This window comes from Rhinopithecus bieti, unplaced genomic scaffold (assembly GCF_001698545.2).
Source record: "Rhinopithecus bieti isolate Rb0 unplaced genomic scaffold, ASM169854v2 scaffold_10181, whole genome shotgun sequence".
Lineage (NCBI taxonomy): Eukaryota > Metazoa > Chordata > Mammalia > Primates > Cercopithecidae > Rhinopithecus > Rhinopithecus bieti.
In genome coordinates, this window is record NW_016806624.1 from 688,683 (window position 1) to 714,825 (window position 26,143).

The 26,143-nt window shown below is 36.9% G+C and overlaps 1 protein-coding gene across 1 annotated transcript in view; it reads left to right on the forward strand.

Annotated features, from left to right (window-relative positions):
* Positions 1-26,143, forward strand: part of TRIM23 (tripartite motif containing 23) — a 34,555-nt gene that overhangs the window by 3,148 nt on the left and 5,264 nt on the right. Inside the window, exons 2-9 of the mRNA XM_017877109.1 lie at positions 3,668-3,830; positions 7,949-8,070; positions 10,617-10,895; positions 11,453-11,635; positions 13,032-13,247; positions 17,478-17,612; positions 25,315-25,444; positions 25,972-26,082. Of these exons, the coding sequence (XP_017732598.1) occupies positions 3,668-3,830; positions 7,949-8,070; positions 10,617-10,895; positions 11,453-11,635; positions 13,032-13,247; positions 17,478-17,612; positions 25,315-25,444; positions 25,972-26,082 (1,339 nt within the window). The remainder of the gene's footprint in view (positions 1-3,667; positions 3,831-7,948; positions 8,071-10,616; positions 10,896-11,452; positions 11,636-13,031; positions 13,248-17,477; positions 17,613-25,314; positions 25,445-25,971; positions 26,083-26,143) is intronic.

Genomic DNA, 26,143 nt, shown 5'->3' on the forward strand with positions numbered 1-26,143 from the left:
GCAGGAAGATTGCTTGAGCTTGGGAGGTCAAGGCTGTGGTGAACCATGCTCAGGTCACTACTTTCCAGCCTGGTTGACCCTTTTTTTTGAGAAAGAGTGAGACCCTTTCTCAAAAAAAAAATATAATAATAATAATAAATAACAATATAAACATAATCTGATTGATTACAGTTTGATTTACATGTAATAAGTTTGAAGCTGTTTTGGCATTTTGTGAAATGTAGAATTAAGAGCTTTTTCCTATCTAGGGCTTTTTGCTGTTAACCACAATTCCTATTCATAGATACTGAGGAAATATTTTCTTGCTGTATTATTTACCAAGTTGATGCAAAATAGTCTAGTAACTTTATTTTCGGACCTGTGTTTGGTTTGCTAATCAATGGAATTTTATTAGTGCTTTTGAAAATGCAGTAACAGCGTAAGGAAGTTCTTTTAAATCTTGTATAGTGGTGGGATCAGAGATACAGGATTGAAATGAACTAAACAAAATTTTAATATGGTTCTTTGGAGTTTATAAACAAATTTTAACTTATTAGAGTATCAATACAGCATTTATAAAATGTTGCATTTATTTTATATCAAATTCTATTGTGAATTTCTTTTTTTTTTTTTGAGTCGGAGTCTTGCTCTGTCGCCTAGGCTGGAGGGCAGTGGCACAATCTCGGCTCACTGCAAGCTCCGCCTCCCAGGTTCATGCCATTCTCCTGCCTCAGCCTCCCAAGTAGCTGGGACTACAGGCACCTGCCACCATGCCCGGCTAATTTTTTGTATTTTTAGTAGAGATGGGGTTTAACTGTGTTAGCCAGGATGGTCTCGATCTCCTGACCTTGTGATCCACCCACCTTGGCCTCCCAAAGTGCTGGGATTACAGGCATGAGCCACCGTGCCTGGCCTGTGAATAATTTTTCTATATTTAATTGAATTTTTTTTTTTGAGGCAGGTTCTCACTCTGTCACCCAAGTGAGAGTGCAGTGGCACAATCATGGCTCATAGCAACCTCAGCCTCCTGGGCTCAAGTGATCCTCCCACCTTAGTTTTTTATTTTTTTGTAGAGACAGGGTCTCACTGTGTTGCCCAGGCTGGTCTTGAACTCCTGACCTCAAGCAGTCCTCTTGCCTTGGTGTCCCAAAGTGCTGTGATTACAGGTGTGAGCCATGGTGCCTGACCTAAATGGATTTGATAACATGAAACTTTCCCCTTTTTAAAAATTGTAGGATAAATTGAAGTATGTGTATATATGAATAATAAATAGAATTATACATGGGTAGCTGTTCCCTAGCTGTTTCTCTTTCTCATGGGGAACTGATGTTCCAGTGTTACTGGTGTCCTATGTATCCTTCCAGGAAGACAGTACGTTTATACAACAATATAAAAAAAATTTGCTCTTTCCCCACCTTTATGCAAAATGAGTATATTCTATTTATCATTTTCTTTTGTTTTAATCATATGAAATCATTCTGTGTGTACATGAAAAACGTCATCTTTCTCACTATCCTATATAGTTTTATAGTATTATGAATGTGCCATAATTTATTTTCCAAGCTGATATTGATATATGTTTACTTTGTTTTCAATTTTTTGCTAATGCAAATGATGCTTTAAGGACTAACATACAGATTTTGTCACACATGTCTAATATGCTTGTAGGATAAATTCCTGCAACTAGAATTACTGAGTTACTTAAACTTGGTAAATACTGACAGGTTGCCCTCCATAAAAGCTGTATTGCTCAATAAACATTTCATAGCAATTAGTAATGTATGAGAGTGTCTGCTTTCCCACACCTTCACTAACAAAGTGTTACCAATATTTTTGATCTAATCTGGAAAAAAAAAGTATTTTGATGTAGCTTTGATTTGCATTTTTTTCTTTATTTTTTTGAGACCAAGTCTCACTCTGTGATCTTGGCTCAGTGCAGCCTCCGCCTCCCAGGCTCAAGCGATTATCCTGCCTCAGCCTCCTGAGTAAACTGGGATTACAGGCGCCCACCACCATGCCTGGCTAATTTTTTTGTATTTTTGCTACAGAAGGAATTTCACCGTGTTGTCCAGGCTGGTCTCGAACTCCTGACCTCAGATGATCCACTTGCCTTGGCCTCCCAAAGTGTTGGAATTACAGGCATGAGCCACCGTGCCTAGCCTTAATTTGCATTTTTCTTGTTATGAGTTAGATTAAACATCTTTTCATGTAAAGAATTTTCATCATCTTTTCTGTGAGCAATGTTTTGTTTCTTATTTTTATTTATTTGTCTCTTCCCAAACCCTTATTTACATTGAAAGACTAAATTTAAATTTCTTTTGAACCATAATAATATACAAAGCAATTATGAATTATCATTTCATGGTGAAAGATATTTGTGTCTCAAGCCCGAAGTCCAAGTTAATTGCAGAGTTAGGTTTAACATCATAGTAGATTTAGTCTGATTTCTGCCTTGGGTTTTCTGTTTTTTACCTTGTGTTGTGTGTTTGATGATGTTGAGCTTAATTGTTTTTAAATTATTTTACTAGACTTTATGTAAGCACTAGGAACTTGGTATTTAAAATACCCTGTTCCTGAGGGTTTTTTCGTCCAACAGGGAAAGACAGGCTAGAAAACGAAGGTATTAAAGCATTTTGGGTGTTATGGTAGACGCTTATACACAGTACTTGGGGGCCCAAAGGACAAGTATAGTCCTTTCCTCAGTGTTAGCATGAAGAAACATGAAACAGTTTCTCATGTTCTGAGAACTATAAGCTGTTGGATATAGTTGGAGCACAGGGTCAGAAGAGTGTGGCAGTGAAGCAGTAGGACAGGGACCAGATTGTAGCGGGTCTTGAATGACAGGAGTTTGAGGTATGATTGAATAGTACAGGGTGGGTATTTTAAAAAAAATAATGAAACACTACAAATATACTTAGAAATAAGTGCTGAAAATGCTTTATTGCTATAAATACAATTTGTTGACTATTTATAAAACATAAACATACGGACTTGAGAATCAGAATATGCTGATAAATAGCCTTTCTTTTGACTGTGTAGCCTTGTGCAAGTCATGTGTCTGTAACTAGAATTAGATAGACAAACTAGTTTCTGATTCAGAGCTATATTTATTGATAGAGCACAGGAATTGAAATTTAAGGTGATTGCTTTTTTGCCTTTGTATTATTTAATGTACATTAGATACTAGAAACTTGAAAGTTAGTTGTAGTCTTTTCTTAACAAGTTCTTTATCATTAACAGGGGTAATTGTTAGCACATATTTTAGATTATTTTGGTTGAAATTAATGATAGTTTATTTGTGTTGAAATTAATGATGGGTTAGGTAGTTGCAGAGAAATTGCTTAAGAACCCGCCTTCAGTAGAATTACATATTGTTTGTACAGATTCAGATGTAATGAGTGAAATCATAATTTTCAACAGATAATGAAGATGTTAATTTACAGCATCTTTGCCCGTAACACTACTATTAGTATTTCAAAGATATTTCATTACGATATAATTTTGGCAGGGTCTGTCAGATGGAATGACTTAAAAGTGATTTAAGATTTTACAACCTACATAGTTCTTTTTCATGGAGGAATAAAGTAACAATGTTGATTCAATATATTAGGTGAATTTTCTTATATACCTAAAATATGTATGCTTTTAAAATGGTTTAAATAATACATCCTTCGTTTTCAAATATTAGGTGCTAGAGTGTGGAGTTTGTGAAGACGTCTTTTCTTTGCAAGGAGACAAAGTTCCTCGCCTTTTGCTTTGTGGCCATACAGTCTGTCATGACTGTCTCACTCGCCTACCTCTTCATGGAAGAGCAATCCGTTGCCCATTTGATCGACAAGTAACAGACCTAGGTAGGAAAAGTATTTGTATGGATTTAATATTGAAAATTGTTCATGTAATGCAAATGTCATAGAAGACAATTTCCTTCCACTTGATTTTTAGAATGATAAAATTCCCAGAAAGTTTCAGAAAGCCTGAGTTTCTATTAAGGTGAATAATCTTCAAGCTATAAACTATCTCACTCTTAGTTACTAATTTTATTTTGTCTTCTGAGATGTTTATATTCAATACTTATCTGTAAAGAGCTTTAAGACACCTGAGAAAAACATGTTACCCTAATTCAAATAAATAAGAATATGCATCACAGAGTGAATCATTTGCCTGAAGCCATTAACCCAATAAAACAATGTTTTCTTTACAAATAAATAAGCCAATAATGAAAATACGGATAAGTCATTGAGTCTCAGCATGTTTTTATTTACTAATATCAAGGACAGAAGTGTTTGTAGCTTGTGATAATTACTCTATTTTCTGTTAAAATGAGTTTGAAGGGTTTGTGGATTTTTTTTGGTTTTCTGTATACTTTTAACACTTGCTTTATATATTTCAAACTAAGTTATTTTCAGGTACCAGATTTGGAAATAATAGCATTTACTAACGTCTGAACAATGATTTTACAAACATAAGTTTTGTAAGTTTACTCTTTTTGATACGGGAGTTTTCTCCAAAAGAGTTTAAGGTTGCCATTTTTTTTTTTTTCAGGTTAGTTGCACTATCTAAGACAATTTTAATATATTCATACTATTTTTCAAGTGGAACACATTCAAAATAATTTATCCACCAAAAAAGGAAGCAAGAGTACCTATAATTTTAGGCTGGAAGACTTCAAAATGCTAAGAAACATGGTTTTAAAATATTTTCTGGAGAAAGAAAAGGGTTTTTAAGGTTTGGTGATCTTTGATGTATATAAATAGTCTATTTCCCTGACAACTAATATAGGACAATAATAACATTATAGATAGCGTTAACTTACTAGTAGCCAAGAAATAGTAGGGATTGGGAAAGTCTCTGTACTTTTATTTGGTTTTTTATTCTGTGAGATATGCCTATATCATACTATTTCTTTATGTAAAACTATACTTAGGCCAGGCAAGGTGGCTCACACCTGTAATCCAGAACTTTGCAAGGCCAAGGCGGGTGGATCACCTGAAATCAGGAGTTCAAGGCCAGTGTGGCCAACATGGTGAGACCCCTTCTCTTCTAAAAATGTAAAAATTAGCTGGGCGTGATGGTGGACGCCTGTAATCCCAGCTACTCGGGAGGCTGAGGCAGGAGAATCACTTGAACTTGGGAGATGGAGGTTGCAGTGAGCCTAGATCGCGCCATTGCCCTCCAGCCTGGGCGACAAGAGCAAAACTCGTCTCAGACAAACAAACAAAAAAACTATACTTAAAGAAATAGTAATGTTTTTCAAATAGAGGATAGAACCGTCCTTCTATTTTTTTTTTTTTTTAATGCAGAGTGTTACTCCGTCACCCAGGCTGGAGTGCTGTGGTGCAATCTCAGCTCACTGCAGCCTCTACCTCCAGAGTTCAAGTGATTCTTTCGCAGCCTCCTGAGTAGCTGGGACTGCAGGCACCTGCCACCACGCCTGACTAATCTGTGTATTTTTAGTAGAGATGGGGTTTCACTATGTTGGCCTGGCTGGTCTTGAACTCCTGACCTCAAGTGATCCACCCACCTCAGCCTCCCAAATTGCTGGGATTACAGGTATGAGCCACCACGCCTGACTCTTCTACCTTTTTGAAGAGCACTTTACCTTCTCTACATTAATACCACAATGTGAAGAGTTACTACCTCAATGTTTAACAAAACTAGAATACATCCATCCTCCTTTCTGACTTCTCTGAATTCTGAATCAGAATTCCTCTCTAGTGCAAGAAGAATATGAGTAGTTATTGATACTGTTCAGCAATATTGCTGATTTTCTTCTGCTCATATGGTGAAATTACACTTCCTTGCCCTCTTACACATCACTGTGTGATGTCCATGGATCAGTGAATTGTTTGCAGAAGTGAAGTGTTAGCATCCAGGTAGAAGTTGATAAGAGAAGGTTTATGATTTTCAAAGTAAATTCTTCTCCCTGCTACAGTGAGGTGGTCCAAATGATTGGAGGCTCGGTAGCCTGTGTCCCTGTTTGTGGTCAGTGGGGAACAGTCTCTCTTTTCTTCCCTAACCCCTGAGATGTTGCATGAGCAAAAAGTAAATCTCTGTTGTGTTAAGCCATTGAGATTATGGAGTTGTTTTGACACTTACAGAATTCAGTGATAAATATTAGGCACTACCTAGTAATGCTAGAAGTTTATTTCTATGTATTCATTATATAATGACTGGATATTTAGAAAATTGTCACAACTGTATTTTTAAATTATCACTTAGTGTACTTCTTAACCTTTATGTAAATAGAGAGAACTCAACTTGTTGTAGAATATGTGTTAAAAATTAAGGAGAAGGCCTTCTCGGGGCAAGGCTGAGGATAGATATGTTCAGTCTAGTTTTTTTGGGAGAACCACAACATGGAATGGCCTTTTTTTTTTTTTTTAAGAGCTAAGAGGAAGGGGAGCCCTGCAGGCAATGATTCCATCAACCTTTTATATATTTATTCATTTAATGAATATGTGTTAGGTGGCAGCTATATCAGATGGTATCTGGTATTTGTTGCATAGGAGTTTACCATAACAAATATTCCTTCTGCTAAAGGATCTGACTTTTATTCATAGGTTTAGGAAGAGTTTGTGTGTTGTCCTGGGTTACAAAGTTATATGTATTTCTTAAGTTAAGTTGCTGCAAAAAGTATTTGAAAATGCTTGTTTTAGCATAATAGTAAAAGTCAGTGACAAAATAGGACTTGTAAAATTAAATGATAGAGAAATAGGCTGGGCACAGAGGCTGAGGCAGGCAGATCACTTTAGGCCAGGAGTTTGAGACCAGGCCGGCCAGCATGGCGAAACCCCGTCTCTACCAAAATATACAAAAAATCAGCTGGACGTGGTGGCACGCACTTGTAGTCCCAGCCACTTGGGAGGCTGAGGCACGAGAATCGCTTGAACCCAGAAGGTGGAGATTGCAATGAGCTAAGATCGTGCTACTGCACACCAGCCTGGGTGACTTAGCAAGACACTGTCTCAAAAAAAAAAAAGTAAAAGAGATTTAAATAACTTTTTTAAGCTGTGGCAAAAAATATATATAACATAAAATTTGCCATTTTAACCACTTCTAAGTTTAGTGGCATTAAGTTCATTCATATTGTTGTGCAGCCTTTACCACCTTTTTTTTTTTTGAGACGGAGTCTCGCTCTGTCTCCCGGGCTGGAGTGGCCGGATCTCAGCTCACTGCAAGCTCCGCCTCCCGGGTTCAGGCCATTCTCCTGCCTCAGCCTCCCGAGTAGCTGGGACTACAGGCGCCCGCCACCTCGCCCGGCTAGTTTTTTGTATTTTTTAGTAAGAGACAGGGTTTCACCGTGTTAGCCAGGATGGTCTCGATCTCCTGACCTCGTGATCCACCCGTCTCGGCCTCCCAAAGTGCTGGGATTACAGGCTTGAGCCACCGCGCCCGGCCACCTTAACTTTTTTAATGTGTATTTAGATTTTTTTTTTTTTCTTTTTTGAGATTGAGTCTTGCTGTGTCACCCAGGTTGGAGTGCAGTGCTATGATCTTGGCTCACTGCAACCTCCACCTCCCGGGTTCAAGTGATTCTCGTCCCTCAGCCTCCTCAGTGGCTGGGTTTATGGGCGCCTGATGCCACACCTGGTTAATTTTCGTATTTGTAGTAGAGATGGGATTTCATCATGTTGACCGGGCTGGTCTTGAACTCCTGGCCTTAAGTGATCTGTCCATCTCAGCCTCCCAAACTGCTGGGATTACAGTCGTGAGCCAATGCGCCTGGTCAAAAAATAATAAATTTTAAAGTGTGTTTCTACTTGGAAGCCTGAGGGATTCTTCTGTTTTTTAAAAGAGAGTATTAACAAAGCAATTATTTTGGTATTAAATAATGGGGAAAATTTGAATTTTTCAAATTTAGACATTATTAACGACTGAGCTATATGGATTAGAAATTACTTTTGAGGTATGGGTAAAATGATTAATAGTCCATTTTGTTAGATTTAGTTTTGTTTTATATTTATTCTAGGAGATTCAGGTGTCTGGGGCTTGAAAAAAAATTTTGCTTTATTGGAGCTTTTGGAACGACTGCAGAATGGGCCTATTGGTCAGTATGGAGCTGCAGAAGAATCCATTGGGATATCTGGAGAGGTATTGATCATACGTGGTGAAATATTTGTTACGAGCATGAATTTTTCTTTTAATATATGCCATTAGTAGCACAATATTACCTCATTTATTTCAGCAGGTAAATTTCTAGAAACACAACTTTTCATTACATTATAGTTCTGAAGGCCAACACTATTCCCAAGAGAAAAAAGTAGAACTAGAATTATTTGAAAATACTATGCCTAAACTATGCCTTATGTGTGAACTTTTTTTTCCCTTATCATAATTCAGTTCTACCAAGAATAAAGTGAAAAGAGGAAGAAGATTATAGAATAGTAAGAAAGATAAGTAAGCAACAGTAGAGTAGAGGATGCAAAAGTAAATTAGTCAACAGAAAAACTCAATGAGAGAAAGTAAAACTCCATGTAAGAGGCCATTTAATATACAGGGAAAAATGCCTTAAAGATAGCAGTAGCTTCTGAGGGAATTGTTACTATTCTATCTTCAAGAAAAGGTTAAACTTTTTATAGATGTACTGTCTTTATCCATACAGGTAGATGTCTGGTAAATATTAGAATCCATGAACACTGGATTTTTTAATAATGTAAAAGTATATTTTTAGCACTTATGTATTATTTGCATAGCTGCACATATGTACTATAGGACATGGCTTTCATAGGCTATTATGGATAGAAATATATTTGGAGTAAATATCAGTTAATGATTTTGGTGATCAACTTGCAAACCACATATTTGTATCAAGAGAAAAAGGGGGGGGTGGGCTCAAGCTGTAATCGCAGCACTTTGGGCAGGCCCGAGACGGGCGGATCCGAGGTCAGGAGATCGAGACCATCCTGGCTAACACGGTGAAACCCCCAGTCTCTACTAAAAAATAGCAAAAAACTAGCGGTCGAGGTGGCGGCCGCTGTAGTAGCTACTCGGGAGGCTGAAGGCAGGAGAATGGCGTAAACCCAAGGAGGCCGGAGCTTGGCATGAGCTGATATGCCGACCACATGCACTCGGCAGCCTGGGTGACAGAGCGAGATTCCGTCTCCAAAAAAAAAAAAAAAAAAAAAAAAATGTCGGATTGGCTTTCTGCTTTCTTTTTATTAGATGGATGATTTCTTTATACTAAAGTGAATCAGTGAAATTAATTTCAAACTGCAACACTCTGTTTTCTAAAATTTCTGCAGTTCTTTCATGTGCTAAATCTTTAATCTTTACTTCAAAAGATATTACTGTTAGCTAATGTTGACTTTATAATTTATAATTTATTTATTTGTCAGGTCTGGAAAACAGAAGACCTGAATTTTTATGGCACATATATACACTTCTCATAATTGCAAACAAAACTCTTCCACTTTGGATTCATTTTTTATTTAATGTGATAATGAATGACATCATTGATGTATTTAAACATTTTTATTTTTGAAAAAATTTATACTAAATTTCTCCCCTTCCACTTATGGCCTTTTAACATTTAGTAAAAGTGTTCAAAGCATTCTTGATTATCTGACATGTAATTTTTTATCTACTTGAAATAAAAATAATTATTTAGTGATTAATTATTTTTTGTAATTCCTGAAAACTAGAACTAATATTTAGATGCTTACATATAGGTTTTGTTTATTAATTGTTATTTTTTAAGACAGAGTCTCCCTCTCTCACCCTTGCTAGAGTACAGTGGCGTGATCTCAGTTACCTGCAGTCTCTGCCTCCTGGCTTCAAGTGATTCTTGTGCCTCAGCTACCTGAGTAGCTGGAATTACAGGTGTATACCACCACACCTGACTAATTTTTGATGTTTAGTAGAGATGGAGTTTCTCCATGTTGGCCAGACTGGTCTCTTACTCCTGGCCTCAAGTGATCACCTGCCTCAGCCTTCTTAAAGTGCTGGGATTACAGGTGTAAGCCACTGAGCCTGGCCTATTTTTTTTTTTTATTTGCTTAAATCAGTGGTTTTCTGCTATGATTGTGCAATAGACTCACCTGTGGAGCTATTAAAATACGTGGTGTATAATTAGAAAAATATATACAAGTCTAGGGTTCATCCACAACCTGTTGAAATAAGAATTTCTCAGATTAGAGTCCAGACAACTGTTTTTAAAAGCTTACAGCTAATTCTGATGCATACTCCTACATTTTCTACATAGTATTTGTGCTTCTGTCCTTCCTATACATCATTATGACAACTAATACTTAAAGCTATGGGGTTGTATTTAGTATCAGATTTTTGTAGTTTTAAAAAAAGACTTTTGACTTCTCTATGGTTTAGTTTCTTTTGTGTAAAGTGACAGGATTTGGTGGAAGAGATCTTTGCACCGAATATGAATCTACGAGAATAGTTTTATTTTTGGTTTCAAATTCATAACATATATTGATCAGTTAATCTTGGAAATAGCTTCTTACCTGTAGAAATAAATGCTTCTCGGATGAGTATTGAATGACCTTTGTGCTTAATGACCAATATATTTTCATATGTAAATATTGGTCAGTAAAGCAAAAAAGATTATGGGATTCTATATTTAAAAATTTGTCATGTTACACTGATTGGGTTCAATTTTAAGGCATTAATTTTTTGTTTATCAGAGCATCATTCGTTGTGATGAAGATGAAGCTCACCTTGCATCTGTATATTGCACTGTGTGTGCAACTCATTTGTGCTCTGAGTGTTCTCAAGTTACTCATTCTACAAAGACATTAGCAAAGCACAGGCGAGTTCCTCTAGCTGATAAACCTCATGAGAAAACCATGTGCTCTCAGCACCAGGTGCATGCCATTGAGTTTGTTTGCTTAGAAGAAGGTTGTCAAACTAGCCCACTCATGTGCTGTGTCTGCAAAGAATATGGAAAACACCAAGGTCACAAGGTATGTTTTATTATTATTATTAATCAATTGGATCACTGTAGCTACTTTACCAGCTCAGTATTTGTTTTCACTGACCTGGTTCTTTATTCTGAAAGTAGGCATTGAAGAAGAGTTAAGTGATGAATGATTGTGTTTGGTAGCATGAAAATAAATGAGAGATTTAATTTCTAAATGTTACAAAAAAAAAAAAAAACTTCAAAGAGGCGTCATCATTCTTCACAAAAAAATAGCCTTTGAGCAGGAAACAAACATTCTGTTTGCTTGCATGTTTTCATAATGCACCAGATTGTTTGACAATATTTATGTCTGTTAGCTCTTAGGATATAATTTTAGAGATAGTCTCTTGGTTTCTTGTTTAGCAATAAATGGACTTCCAAATTTTAAATTACTTCTTTGCAGTACAGTTTTCTTATAAAGGAGTGAAAGTAAATTATAATATTTTTCTGTGTTATAAAAGTCACTTGTGGCTGATGCTTTTTTGTATTAATAGGGATTTAAGTAGTTTTTTATATTATTAGTCAATACTATGAGTTCTTTTCTCATGTTACATTTTATAGCATTCAGTATTGGAACCAGAAGCTAATCAGATCCGAGCATCAATTTTAGATATGGCTCACTGCATACGGACCTTCACAGAGGAAATCTCAGATTATTCCAGAAAATTAGTTGGAATTGTACAGCACATTGAAGGAGGAGAACAAATCGTGGAAGATGGAATTGGAATGGCTCACACAGAACATGTATGGATTTTTTTTCTTCTTCCCCTTTCTCATTCTTTTTTGTTTTTCATATTTTCACCTTCTACTAAGTATTTAATGAGCAATTACAATTTGCTAGTATTGCACCAGTCATTAGAAAGTTTTTTAAAAGTCTCTGTCTTTAAGGAACTCATTCATCACGGAACAGAGAGTTTTAAATGTGGTGACTTTTATGGAGGAGAAGTACAGGGTGCTTTGGCATCACAAAATGGGCAATGATTTATGGAGGTCAGAGAAATCCTTATAGAAGAAATGATGTTGAAACTGAGATTTGAAGAAATTCAGTCAAGGAAAAGAGCAGAATGGGGAATGAATTGTCCCAAGAAGGGAGCAATATGTTAAAATGTTTGGAAGTGAGAATTGGACAAATTGTAGAGACTTAAAGAAGCTCACTAGTTAGAGCTTTGAGTATTGAATGGGACATGACAAGAAAAGAGGATATGGAGAGTTCAAAGCCAAATCATGCAGGATCTTGTCAGCCATGTTAATAAAGAGTTCAGAACTTAGTTTAAGGACAGTGATGAGCCATTGAAGAATTGACATAGGAATGACATGATCAGATTTTCCTTAAGAAAGGTTGTTTTAAATTTAGAAAATGAATTGGAGGAGCAACAAAATTGGAAGTAGGTAGACCTATTAGGATGTTGTTAAAGTTTTCTAGTTAAAATTCTAGAGATGCTTATGGCCTATAATATACTAGGGTAGAGAGAGTGGACACAAGTCGATGGATTTAAGATTTTGAAGAAGTAGAATAGATAGGTCTTAGTGATTAATTGTTAATATTGATTGGATAGGTGACTTGGAGGTGATGAGGCATGATCAGATTCTGGATATATTTTGAAGTCAGCAGAATTTGCTGAGGGAGTAGTGGGCTATGAAAGAGAGGTGATCATGATGACTCCAATTTTTTTTGCTTTCATCCTGATGGATGGAGTTGCCATTTACCAAGACAGAGGCAATTAGGTTTGGGAATAAGGGAGACTGGAGATTAGGCATTCCATTTTGCTTGAGATGTCATTTATAAACAGTTGAATTTCCAATGTCTGTGCATTAGGGGAAAGATCTAGCATGGAGATTTATATTTTGCAATTTAATATAGATGGTATTTAAACAATGTCTTGCTCCGTCACCCAGGCTGGCATGCAGTGATGTGATCACGACTCACTGCAGCCTTGACTTCTGGGGCTCAATCAGTCCTCCCATTTCAGCCTCCTGAGTAGCCAGGACTACAGGCACATACCACCACGCCTGGCTAATTTTTTCTATTTTTTGTAGAGACAGGGTTTTGCCATGTTGCCTAGGCTGAAATTTTAAATATTTCACAGGTAAAATCTTTATTAACATTACAGTTACTTAAAATTTATTTTCATTTTCTTAGGTACCAGGGACTGCAGAGAATGCCCGGTCATGTATTCGAGCATATTTTTATGATCTACATGAAACTCTGTGTCGTCAAGAAGAAATGGCTCTAAGTGTTGTTGATGCTCATGTTCGTGAAAAATTGATTTGGCTCAGGCAGCAACAAGAAGATATGACTATTTTGTTGTCAGAGGTTTCAGCAGCCTGCCTCCATTGTGAAAAGACTTTGCAGCAGGTAGGTAGTTTAAATGTGGTTAGGGTTTTAGTTGTAAGTTTAAGTAGATAATGACCAGAGGTATACATTAGTGTATTTTATTATTATTTTGTGTCTGCTGTATGCAGTAACTTTGTGCTTAGGACATGGTCTGCAACCTTGAATTATTTCACTAGTGTGGAATTATCAGTGCCCTCTCGTTCATGTGCCCTCCCCACCTTGAGCCATGGGTTCTTGAAGCCTTCTAACTTCTTGTCATTCTTCAGTTAATGCCAAATCCTTTTACTCTTCTTTGCCAAGCATATATGTACTGTTTTTTTTTTTTTTTTTTTTTTTTTTTTTTCTTGCTTGGAGTGCATATATCTCTCTTTTCTTATAGTGGAAATCTTCCTTCTCCTTCAAGGTCCAGCTTAAATGTTTGCCTTTCTTTGAAGCTTTCTCTTTGTTGGTCTTTTTTTGAGTGCCTCTCTAGCATGTACTGCCTACCTCTGCTGTAATTCGGTGGTTCTTCACTGTTAGAACAAACGTATGTTTTGTGCTGGTTGAGATACCATAAGCAATTTGTTACCCAGTTTGCAGATGACTTACTTTTTAAATAAGTGAGGCTCAAAGTTATTCTAACAGAAATGTCAGCCTTATCCATTTGTGTTTTGGATCTGTTTTCCTAAGTGTGAGGTATAAGGATAGCTATTGCCCTAGGAATTTCAGAAAAGCTGCAGTCTGTGTTATCTTCACTGATATATTGCTGATAATTGTGTTGATTTCAAATCATTGTAGGCTAAGCCTTTTACATTGTAGAGCTTTTTCTCTTAAGTATCTGATTACACTTACATGAAAGTGGCCAGTCTATAGACTCATCAGTCTTGGATTATCATTGAGTTGTTATTACACTGAATTGTAACAGTTGATATGTATGCTATTTATTAAGTTGATTTTCAGCTCGAAACCTACTCTTTTATCCTCTGCTTTGTGATACTAGGGCTAGAACTCTGTAGACCTCGTAATTGTGTTGCCAGCTGGACCCATGTTAGGTACTGTCAAGAGGGGGCATAGTTACTCATGTTAGGAGACCACCCTTCTCGGAGGTTTGAGTTTCAGCTCCGTGAGCCCCTCCTGCAAGTTTCTAAGTTTTAATAATTCTAACCTCTTCCTTTTATTCCCTCAGCACTGGAAGTGGTAGCTATATTATTTCATACAATTGCTACCTCCATAGTACCTCAGAGTTCCTTTTATCCTTTTAGTTACCTAGTTAATAACCACACCTAGTTAACAGTTTTTATTTTAAGTTCTTTCTATTCAAATAGTGGTGTGATTTGTGTCTTCTGATTTGACATCGAATGACAATATGCCTGTGTGTTTTAGATGCTGACCTTGTTCATCTTTGATGCATCTTGATGCATCTTGTTCATCTTTGTGTCACTGAATTCTTTGCATCTAGATAGAAGAGCTTAATAAATACATGTTTAACTCATGGCAGATAATGAAGCTACACAGCAAAATCAGAGTGGAATCGTGTCCTAAATCATACTAACTTGAATACTTAAAAGTATATTCATATTTATTTTATGAAAAAGTATGTTCATAGTTACTGAAATATTTAAGTGTTTTAGAGTTTCTGAAGTGTTGTGCCAAAATGACTGGTATATTAGTCCATTTTCACACCGCTCTACAGATACTACCCGAGACTGGGTAATTTATAAAGGAAAGGGGCTTAATTTACTCACAGGTTTGCATGGCTGGGGAGGCTTCGGGAAAGTTACAATCATGGTAGAAGGCAAAGGGGAAGCAAGTACCTTCTTCACAAGGCAGCAGGGGAGAGAGAGAGAGAGAGTGTGAGCAAAGGGGAGATGTCACATTTTAAAACCATCAGATGTCATGAGAACTCACTATCATGAGAATAGCATGGGGGAAACTGTCCCCGTGATCCAATCACATCCCTCCCCAGATATAGGGATTACAATTCAAGATGAGATTTGGGTGAGGACACGGAGCCAAGCCATATGAACTGGTAATTTTTAATAATACAATATTATCTATGTTAATGCAAAAAAATCAAGGTCTTGGATTCATTTTTCATATGGACGTATTAGTTTTGTTCTATTTTATGACTACAGAATACTAACCAATGTTCTTTAAAGTTCCCACTACAGAGAAAATTGAATAGAGGAATGGATGGAACATCACAAATTGATCTTCACTTCTGAGAACATAATTTAATCATCCATCCACTCTAAACAAATTATGCATCATCTAAAGTTCTTGGCATGATACTGGATGCTGAATATTCATTTAGCAAATATGTACTGAGCACCTAACATATGCCGTGTATTTAAAATATATCAGTGGACAAAAGAAGCGAAAAGCCATAATCTTGTAGAATTAGCATTCTAGCAAGAAGACAGGCAATAAACCATAACCATATCTAAGTAAGTTAATTATACTATATGTTAGAAAGTGGTAAGAGCTAATCAAAAAAGAATTCTGCAACTGCATGTTTGTGTTTGTACAGCAGATTGCATTATTAAGTAGAGTAGTCGGAGTAAGCATTATTGAGGGAAGGTGAGATTTGAGCAAAGATTTAAGTAAAAAGTTGAAGGAATTCATTCAGGCCCTAACTGGGAGAAGAACATTCTAGTTGAGGAAATGTTTATAGCAAAAACCCTAGGGCAGCATGCCTGGTATGTTTGAGGAACAGGAAAATTGACCTCTTGACTGGAGTAGAATAAGCAAAGGACAGAGTAATAGGAGCTGAAATCAGAGATTAATAGAGAATTATATGTAAGGAAAACCCTGTGAGGCATTATAAGGACTTCAATTGTTTTTTTTTTTGGCCGGGGGCTGGGGGGAGTGGGGGAGTGGGACAGGGTCTTGCTCCCAGGCTAGAGTGCAGTGATACAGTCTGGTCTTACTATAGCTTCTGCCTCCTGGGCTCAAGTGATCCTCCTGCTTCAGCCTCCTGAGTAGCTGGGACTACAGGAGCAAGCCACCACATCCAGCTAATTTTTTGTATTTTTCATAGAGACGGAGTTTCGCCATGTTGCCCAGACTTGTCTAAAACTCCTGAGCTCCCAAAGTGCTGGCACTACAGGTGTGAGCCACCATGCCTGGGTGTACTTCAGCTTTTACTGATTGGGATAGGAGGACCATTGTAGAGTTTTGAGTAGAAATGTGACTTAATCTTATGTGTTAAAATGATTGTTCTGGCCTACGTGTCTAAAATAGATTGGAAGAAGGCAAAAATGGAAGGATGGAATTCAACAGTTAAGCGACTGTTGTAGAATTCTAGATGAGAGGTAATAGTAGCTTGGATAATAGGGATTAGAAGCACCCAGATTCTGGATATTCAAAAGAATTTGTTAACAGATTATATGTAGGGCATGTGGGAAAGAGAAAGCAATAATGACTTCAGCGTTTGTCCTGAACAGCTGAAACAGTGGAATTGCTGTCAACTAATATGAGTATCTAACAGTGAGCAAAAACAGATAATACTGTCATTCTCATGAAGCTTGCATATTATTGGGAGATCTCTTTCATATAAAGACTATATGGTATATGTATAGATAGTCTGTAATAATATTCAAGAAACTGGAAAGTTCTTGACTTTGAGGAGTGGATCTGGGGATCTAGAGGGAGTTTGACCTGTATTCTTTATTTTTTTAACGAATACATGTATATCTGAAATTATTTTTTAAACTTTTTATAGAAGTAGAACATAGATATAGAAATGTATGCATAAGTATTCAGTTGGCTGAATTTTCAGACTGATCATTAATGTCTAACTAGCACCTAGATCAAGTAACAGAACATTGTCAGTTCCCCAGTAGTCCCCTCATACTCACTTCTGGCCACTACCTGCCTTTCCCACCATGATAAATCACTATCTTGACTTCTAATGTATATCTTAATTTTGGTTGTTTTGGTAATTAAATGAAATCATACAGTATGAATTCTCCATGCCATGTCTTCTTACACTCCACATTGTGTTTGTGAAATTTCTATCATCATGTGTAGCTATGGTTTATTCTCACTGTGATGTCGTGTTCCATTTATCAATGTTCTACAATTTATCCATTCTTTTGTTGCTAGGTCCTTAAATTATATATTAATGCCCAATTATTATTCTTGTCAAATTTACATTTAACTTTGACTACTATAATGTTAAAACTGCTTTTATTGTGAGTTGGTAATATAAGTCTCTTTTCCTTATTTCTTATAAAAAGTTTATAAGAAATATTGTTTTGCCTCTTATAGGATGATTGTAGAGTTGTCTTGGCAAAACAGGAAATTACAAGGTTACTGGAAACATTGCAGAAACAGCAGCAGCAGTTTACAGAAGTTGCAGATCACATTCAGTTGGATGCCAGCATCCCTGTCACTTTTACAAAGGTACTGTACTTTATTTTTAGGTATTTTTTTCTGACAAATCATAATTGATTTACATTTCATGATAATCACCATAGAGAGACAACCATGAAATTCATGCATTAGGGGCTTTTTAAGAAAACTTTTATCAGTGAGAAATAGAAATGGTGTGCTCATTTCGGCAGCACATATACTAAAATTGGAATAAGAAGATTAGCATGGCCCCTGTGCAAGAATGACACATAAATTTGTGAAGTGCACCATATTTTTAAATTTAAAAAAGTAAAAATAAGAAAATATAAATAGTATATATATGGTATATATAATGAATCTTCCTATATCCATCACCCACTTGAGCAATTATAAACTTATTTCATCTCCCCTTTTACCTACTCCTTTTTCTACCTGCAATCTCCCAGTGTATTTTGAAGCAAATCCTAATATCATATTATTTCATCCCAACATCTTATTTCATCTATGAAATATTTTAGGGTGTATCTTCAAAAGATAAGGACTCTTTTTAAAAACATAATTGGGGCCAGGTGCGGTGACTCACACCTGTAATCCCAGCACTTTGGGAGGCCGAGGCGGGTGGATCACCTGAGGTCAGGAGTTTGAGACCAGCCTGACCAACATGGAGAAACCCTGTCTCTACTAAAAATACAAAATTTTTTGGCTTAGTGCTGCATGCTTGTAATCCCAGCTACTTGGGAGGCTGAGGCAGGAGAATCACTTGAAACCAGGGGGTGGAGGTTACAGTGAGGTGAGATCACGCCACTGCACTCCAGCCTGGGTAGCAAGAGCAAAACTCCGCCTCAAAAACAAAACAAACATAATTGGGCATAGTGGCATACCTTATAGGCCCAGTTACTCAGGAGGCTGAGGCAAGAGGATGGTTTGAGCCCAAGACTTCAAGACCAGCCTGGGCAATATAGTGAAATTCCCATCACTTAAATAAAAAGCCAAAATATCATTATTACACAAAAAAAGTTTAATAATGAATCTCTAATATTTTCACTAATATTATCAACTATGGTTAGTATTCCAATTTCCCAGATTGTTTTCAAAACAATTTTTTTAATGGTTGCTTTATTTTAGATACAATCCAAGCAAGTTTCATACTTGGGATTTGGTTGATATATTTAAGCTTCTTTTAAAGTGGCTTCTCCCTGATTAAAAAATGTTCATGTGTACCATTTTGCTTTCTATTTTTAGGGGCTGTTTTTTAAAAAAATTAATTATGTTTTCACAATTATGTGAAATGTTTATGTGATCCAGAGTCAAATGTCCAAAGCAAGGTTTATTCACAGAAATCTAGCTTTTATACCTGTTCCTTCTACCCTTTTTACTTCGTTCCCCATAGAAAATCATTTAGAATTTTTTCTTAGTTTTAGTCATCATTTTAAAAAGTATAGAGAAATATGTTTATATATTTGTATGTACACTACTTGGATTTAAAAGGTGGAATACCTTACACACTTTTTTTTCCTGCTCTTTTCACTTAACTGTACATCCTAAACGTCACTCTGTAGCAGTATAAAGTGACATTTTTTGTTCCTTGCTCCAGCTGCAAGGTACTTCATTGTGAGGATATATCACATTTATTTATTGTGGTAAAAAACACATAATAAAAAATTTGCTATCTAAACCATTTAAAAGTGTACAGTTCAGTACTGCTAAGTATATTCACATTGTTAAACATATCCAGAAATTTTTCATTTTGTAAAACTGAAACTATACCCTTTAAACAATTCCCTTCTGCCCCCTCTCATTGGTCCCTAGTAACTACTATTGTATTTTCCCTTATTAATTTGACTAGATACCTCATATAAGTGGAATCATAGAGTATTTGCCTTTTTGTGGCTGGCTTATTCCACTTGGCCTGTTGTCAAAATTCATCCATATCGTAGCATGTGAAAGGATTTTCTTCCATTTTAAGGCTGAGTAATATTCCATTGTATGTGTGATATGGTTTGGCTGTGTCCCCACCCAAATCTCAACTTGAATTGTATCTCCCAGGATTCCCACATGTTGTGGGAGGGACTGAGGGGGAGATAATTGAATAATGGAGGCCGGTCTTTCCCGTGCTATTCTTGTGATATTGAATAAATCTCATGAACTCTGATGGGCTTATTAGGGGTTTCCGCTTTTGCTTCTTCCTCATTTTTCTCTTGTCACCACCATGTAAGAAGTGCCTTTTGCCCCCCTCAATTCTGAGGCCTCCCCAGCCATGTGGAACTGTAAGTCCAATTAAACCTCTTTTTGTTCCCAGTTTTGGGTACGTCTATCGGCAGCGTGAAAATGGACTAATACAGTAAATTGGTACCAGTAGAGTGGGGCGTTGCTGAAAGGATACTCAAAAATGTGCAAATAACTTTGGGTAACAGGTAGAGGTTGGAACAGTTTGGAGGGCTAAGAAGAAGACAGGAAAATGTGGGAAAGTTTGGAACTTCTAGAGACTCGTTGAATGACTTTGACAAAAGTACTGATAATGATGTGGACAATGAAATCCAGGCTGAGGTATTCTAAGAGGGAGACTAGGAACTTGTTGGGAACTGGAACAAAGATGACTCTTGTTATGTTTTAGCAAAGAGACTGGTGGCATTTGCCTAGAGATTTGTGGAACTTTGAACTTGAGAGAGATGATTTAGGGTATCTGGCAGAAGAAATTTCTAAGCAGCAAAGCATTCAAGAAGTGACTTGGGTTCTGTTAAAGGCCTTCAGTTTTATAAGGGAAGCAGAGCATAAGAGTTTGGAAAATTTGCAGCCTGATTGTGCGATAGAAAAGAAAAACCCATTTTCTGGGGAAAAATTCAAGGCGGCTGCAGAAATTTGTGTAAGTAGCAAGGAACCTAATGTTAATACCTAAGACCAAAGGGAAAATGTCTACAGGCCATGTCAGAGACCTTCATGGCAGCACGTCCCATCACAGGCCTGGAGGCCCAGGAGGAAAAGGTAGTTTCGTGGGCTGGGCCCGGGGTCCCCATGCTGTGTGCAGCCTAGGGACTTGGTGCCCTGTGTCCCAGCCACTCCAGCTGTGGCTGAAAGGGGCCAACGTAGAGCTCAGGCTGTGGCTTCAGACGGTGGAATCCCCCAGCCTTGGCAGCTTTTGTGTAGTGTTGAGCCTGTGGGTGCACAGAAATCAAGAACTGAGGTTTGGGAACCTCTGCTTAGATTTCAGAAGATGCATGGAAACACCTAGATGCCTAGGCAGAAGTTTGCTGTAGGGGCAGGGTTTGGAGGGGCCAGGGGCAGAATGATATGCTTCGGCTGTGCCCCCACCCAAATCTCAACTTGAATTGTATCTCCCAGAATCCCCACGTTTTGTAGGAGGGACCCAGGGTGAGGTAATTGAATCACGGGAGCTGGTCTTTCCTGTGCTATTCTCGTGATAGTGATTAAGTCTCACGAGATCTTACGGGTTTATCAGGGGTTTCCACTTTTGCTTCTTCCTCATTTTTCTCTTGCCGCTGCCATGTGAGAAGTGCTTTTTGCCTCCTGTCATGATTCTGAGGCCTCCCCAGCCATGTGGAACTATAAGTCTAATTAAACCTCTTTTTCTTCTCAGTTTCGGGTATGTCTTTATCAGCAGCATGAAAATGGACTAATACAATGTGTATACCACATTTTATGTGTTCATTCATCTGTTGATGGAAACTTGAGTTGCTTTTACTTCTTGGTTTACTGGGAATAGTGCTGCTGTGCACGTGAGTGTAAAAATATCTCCTCAAGACCCTGCTTTCATGGTCTTTTGGATATATACCCAGAAGTGAAGTTGGTAGATCATATAGTAGTTCTGTTTTTAATTTTTTGAGGAAACACCATACTGTTTTCCATAATGGTTGCACCATATTACAATTCCACCAGTGGTGCACAGGATGCAATTTCTCCACATTTTCACCAACACTTGTTATTTTCTGTTTTTGGATAGTAGCCATCCTGATTGGTTTGAAATGATACCTTATTTGTTTTGATATCCATATCTCTGATGACTAATGCTGTTGACCATCTTTTCATATAATTGTTGGCCATCTGTATATTGCCTTGAATATGTCTATTTCAATCCTTCACTCACTTTTTGATTGAGTTGACTATTTTTGTTGTTTAATTGTAGGAGTTCTTTATATATTCAGGATATTAATTCCCTATCAGATCTGTGACTTTCAAATACTTTCTCCCATTTCATAGGTTGATTTTTCACTGTTAATTGTGTCATTTTATGCACAAAATTTTAAATTTGATGTGGTCTCATTTGTTTTGCTTTTTTTTTTTTTAAAACTGTGCTTTTGGTATATCCATGAAGTCATTCTCAAATGTAATGTCATGAGGCTTTTCCTCTGTTTTTTCTTCTAGGAGTTTTATGGTTTGGGGTCTTAAGTTTATGGCTTTAATCCATTTTGAGTTAATTTTTGTAGGTGGCGTAAGATACACAACATCCTTTTGCGTGTAGCTATCCAGTTTCCCCGCATCATTTATTGAAGAGACTGTCTATTCATTGAGTGGTCCTGGTACCCTTGTTGAAGATCATGTGACCCTATTCCTGAGGGTTTATTTCTGGGCTCTCTCTTCTATTCTGTTGGTTTGTATGTCTCATCTTTATGCCAGTACCACATAGTTTTCATTATTGAAGCTGATATGGCTTGGATCTATGTTCCTGTCCAAATCTTATGTCCAGTTGTAATCCCCAATGTTGAAGTGGGGCCTGGTTGGAGGTGATTGGATCATGGGGGCAGTTTCTCATGAATGGTTTAGTATCATCCCCCTTGGTACTGTCTTTGCCATAATAGGTGAGTTCTCATGAGATCTGATCTTTTAAAACTGTGTGGCACCTCCCCCACCCTCTTGCTCCTGCTCCTGCCATGTGAAATGTGTCACTCCCTCTTTGCTTTCCACGATGATTGTGAGTTTCCTGAGGCTTCCCCTGAAGCCAGACGGATGCCAGCATCATGCTTCCTGTACAGCCTATGGAACTGTGAGCCAATTAAACTTTTCTTATAAATTACCCAGTCTTAGGTATTTCTTTAGAGCAGTGCAAAAACAGAACAATATATTAGCTTTGTGATATATTTCGAAGTAAGGACTTGTGAGTCCTCCAACTTTTTTCTTTTTCAAAATTGTTTTGGCTATTCAGGATCACTTGAGCTTCAATATAAATTTTAGCTTAATTTTTTCTATCTCTGCAAAAAACATGATTGGGATTTTGATAGGGATTGCATTGAATCTATATAAATTACCTGGGGTAGTATTCACTTCTTAATATTATGTCTTTCAATCCATGGACATGGAATGTCTATTTATGTCTTAATTTATTTTAGCAATGTTTTGTAGTTTTTAGTGTACAAGTCTTTCACCCTCTTGGTTAGGTATATGCCTACATATTACATTGGTGCAAAAGTAATTGTGGTTTTTGCCATTAAAAGTATTGGCAAAAGCCACAGTTACTTTTGCACCAATATAATATCCAAGTCTTTCACCATCTTGGTTGAGTTTATTCCTAAGTATCTTAAACTTTTTTTTTCTCTACATGTTCAGAGAAACTTCTTTAGTCATGAACTATCCCCGAAAGTATAATTTTGATGTGATTGTAAGTAGAATTGTTTTCTTAATTTCCTTTTGGGATTTTTATCATTAATGTATAGAAATGCAACTGATATTCATGTTGATTTTATATCCTGAAACTTTGTTGACTTTATTTATTCTTTCTAATAGGTCTTTTTGTGTGGACTGTTCAGGGTTTTCTACATACAAGATCATATCATCTGTGAAGAGATAAAATTTTACATCTTCCTTTACAATTTGGATGACTTTTGTTATTTTTCTTGCCTAATTACTCTGTAGGCATCTTCTTGTTCTTCGTCTTAGAGAAAAAGCTTTCAGTTTTTTGAGTATGATGTTAGCTATGGGCATTTCATATATAGTGTATGTTACACTGAGGCAGTTTCCTTCTATTCCTAGTTTGTCAAATGTTTTTATTGTGAAAGAGTATTGAATTTTGTTAAATGTTTTTTCTGCAACTATTGAGATGATTACGTGTTTTTTTTACCTCTCATTCTGTGTATTACACTGATTGATGAGGAATAATTCTTGCCTTCCAGGTATAAAGCCCATTTAGTCATGGTGTACAATCCCTTTAATGTGTGTTTTTTTGTTTTTATTTTTTTTGAGGCGGAGTTTTGCTCTTGTTGCCCAGGCTAGAGTGCAGTGGCGCGATCTTGGCTCACTGCAACCTCTGCCTTCTGGGTTCAAGTGATTCTCCTGCCTCAGCTTCCCGAGTAGCTGGGATTACAGGCATGCGCCACCATGCCTGGGTAAATTTGTATTTTTAGTAGAGACAGGGTTTCTCCATGTTGGTCAGGCTGGTCTCGAACTCTCGACCTCAGGTGATCCACCCCCCTCAGCCTCCCAAAGTGCTGGGATTACAGGCGTGAGCCACTGCGCCTGGCCTAATGTGCTGTTGAATTCAGTTTGCTAGTATTTTGTAGTTTCCTCCTGGTTGCACCTCATCCTCACTATGTCAGATATGGGGAATGGCAGGGATGAGTGCACAGAATGCCCCAAATTTTATTACCCCTTTCACTGGAATGCCTTCTTGGTTTTATGGCTTGGGTGCTGTAGCTTCTTAACTATTCTCTAGAGTTCTCACAGAAGTAGTTCTATTCCGTATATTGTTTTATTTCTGAGGTGTATAACTGGACTTAAGTATAGATTTGGAGCCATCATATAGATGGTAATTAAAGCTCGTGAAGAGAGTGAAAATATGTAGAATGAGAAGGGGCCTCATACAGACCTTCAAGAATACCAACATTTAAGAGCTAGATAAAAGAAAAATTAGAAGGAGCATCCAAAAATGGGATAAAACCAAACCAGGAAAAGTTTGTATCATAAAAGCCAAGCAAAGAGTGCTCAAAGGAGTAGGCAAAAACAACACATACATTTTGGGAACTGTTGTAAGAACTTTTGTATGTATTTTTAAAAATTAATCCTTTTAATAATCCTATGTAAATTTTGTGCTATTTTAATCTTCCTTTTATAAGATGAAAGAAGTGAAGCAGAGAAATCATGTAGCTAGTAATATATAAAATGTTCAATATAGCATTATTTGTAATATCATAAAACCAGAAATTACCTAAAATCTATCAGTTGGGGGTTTAAATTATGGTTTATGAAATGTAAAGAAGCCATTAAAAGAAAAAGGTTGGTCCATATGTATTGAAAGGATTCCATAATATACTGTTGAGTGAAACACATTAGTTTCAATGTGTGGGTGATACTTTTTTTTAAAAAAAAATTGTTTTGTTTGTGTATGTTGGCCAGTATGTGCATGGGAAAGTGTCTGTAGGAATATACATCAGATTCATAGCAGAGATTTCTGGGAATTGAGCAGCACTTTTCATTTTAATTAATTTAGCCCTATCGTGAGTTTTTTAGTATAGCATAAAAACATGTTTAAATAAGATTTAAAGAGGATTCATTTGAGTTAGAAAATCTGAGAAAATTAAGTGGGTGTGTTATATTCTGTTATACAAAGACAAAGTGGTCAGTTTTACTAAGGAAAGATTTAGCCATAGAGAAGGAGTTCATCTTCTTGAGATCATGGGATTTTGAGGAATACAATTCAGATTGCAATGGTTGAGGAATGAATAGGAGATGTAGAAATAATAAAGGTGCTAAATGCTATTACTTCCTAACTGCATGTCAAACATATTTAAAAATATTTAAATCATAGGATAATCGAGTTCACATTGGACCAAAAATGGAAATTCGGGTCGTTACATTAGGATTGGATGGTGCTGGAAAAACTACTATCTTGTTTAAGTTAAAACAGGATGAATTCATGCAGCCCATTCCAACAATTGGTAAGTATGAATATTGGTTTTTACCTTAAAGGACAGTTAATAGACAAACCCTAGCTTACAGCCAAGTTCTTGGGGTCTTATTTGATACTGATCTGTCATGGTGGGCTCTTTTCTGGCTCTAAGATATCAGCATCTCAGAGAAAAAAATGTAAGATTGTATGGCTAGGGGATTGAAATGTGGATGGGGATAAAAAGAAGAATCAGAGTATTGGTGGGACAGTTGGAAGGAATAGAGGATTGATGATCCTGGCTGAGGGTGTGGGGTGGGGGTAGTAGTGGAACAGAACTTGAAGGTACATGGATCCCAAGGTCCTCAGGACCTTGGTGGAGGTTTAGAGGGCTAGGAGCTGTTACAGGTATACATTCTCCATGTAGGAGTAGGAATGGGGTTGATTAGGCTTCAGTAGATATTGCTGCATATAGATAATTGATAAGTCACAGTTATAAACTGGGGGGTTGTCTGTGTTTGATGTGTCATTCATTGTAAATATAAATATAGTATAAAAGTAACTTTTTTTAAAAAACAGGTTTTAATGTGGAAACTGTAGAATATAAAAATCTGAAATTCACTATTTGGGATGTAGGTGGAAAACACAAATTAAGACCATTGTGGAAACATTATTACCTCAATACTCAAGGTGAGAGTTAAAAATGACATTTAATTTTTCACATTTTTAGGATGACAGTTTTCAGTGTACT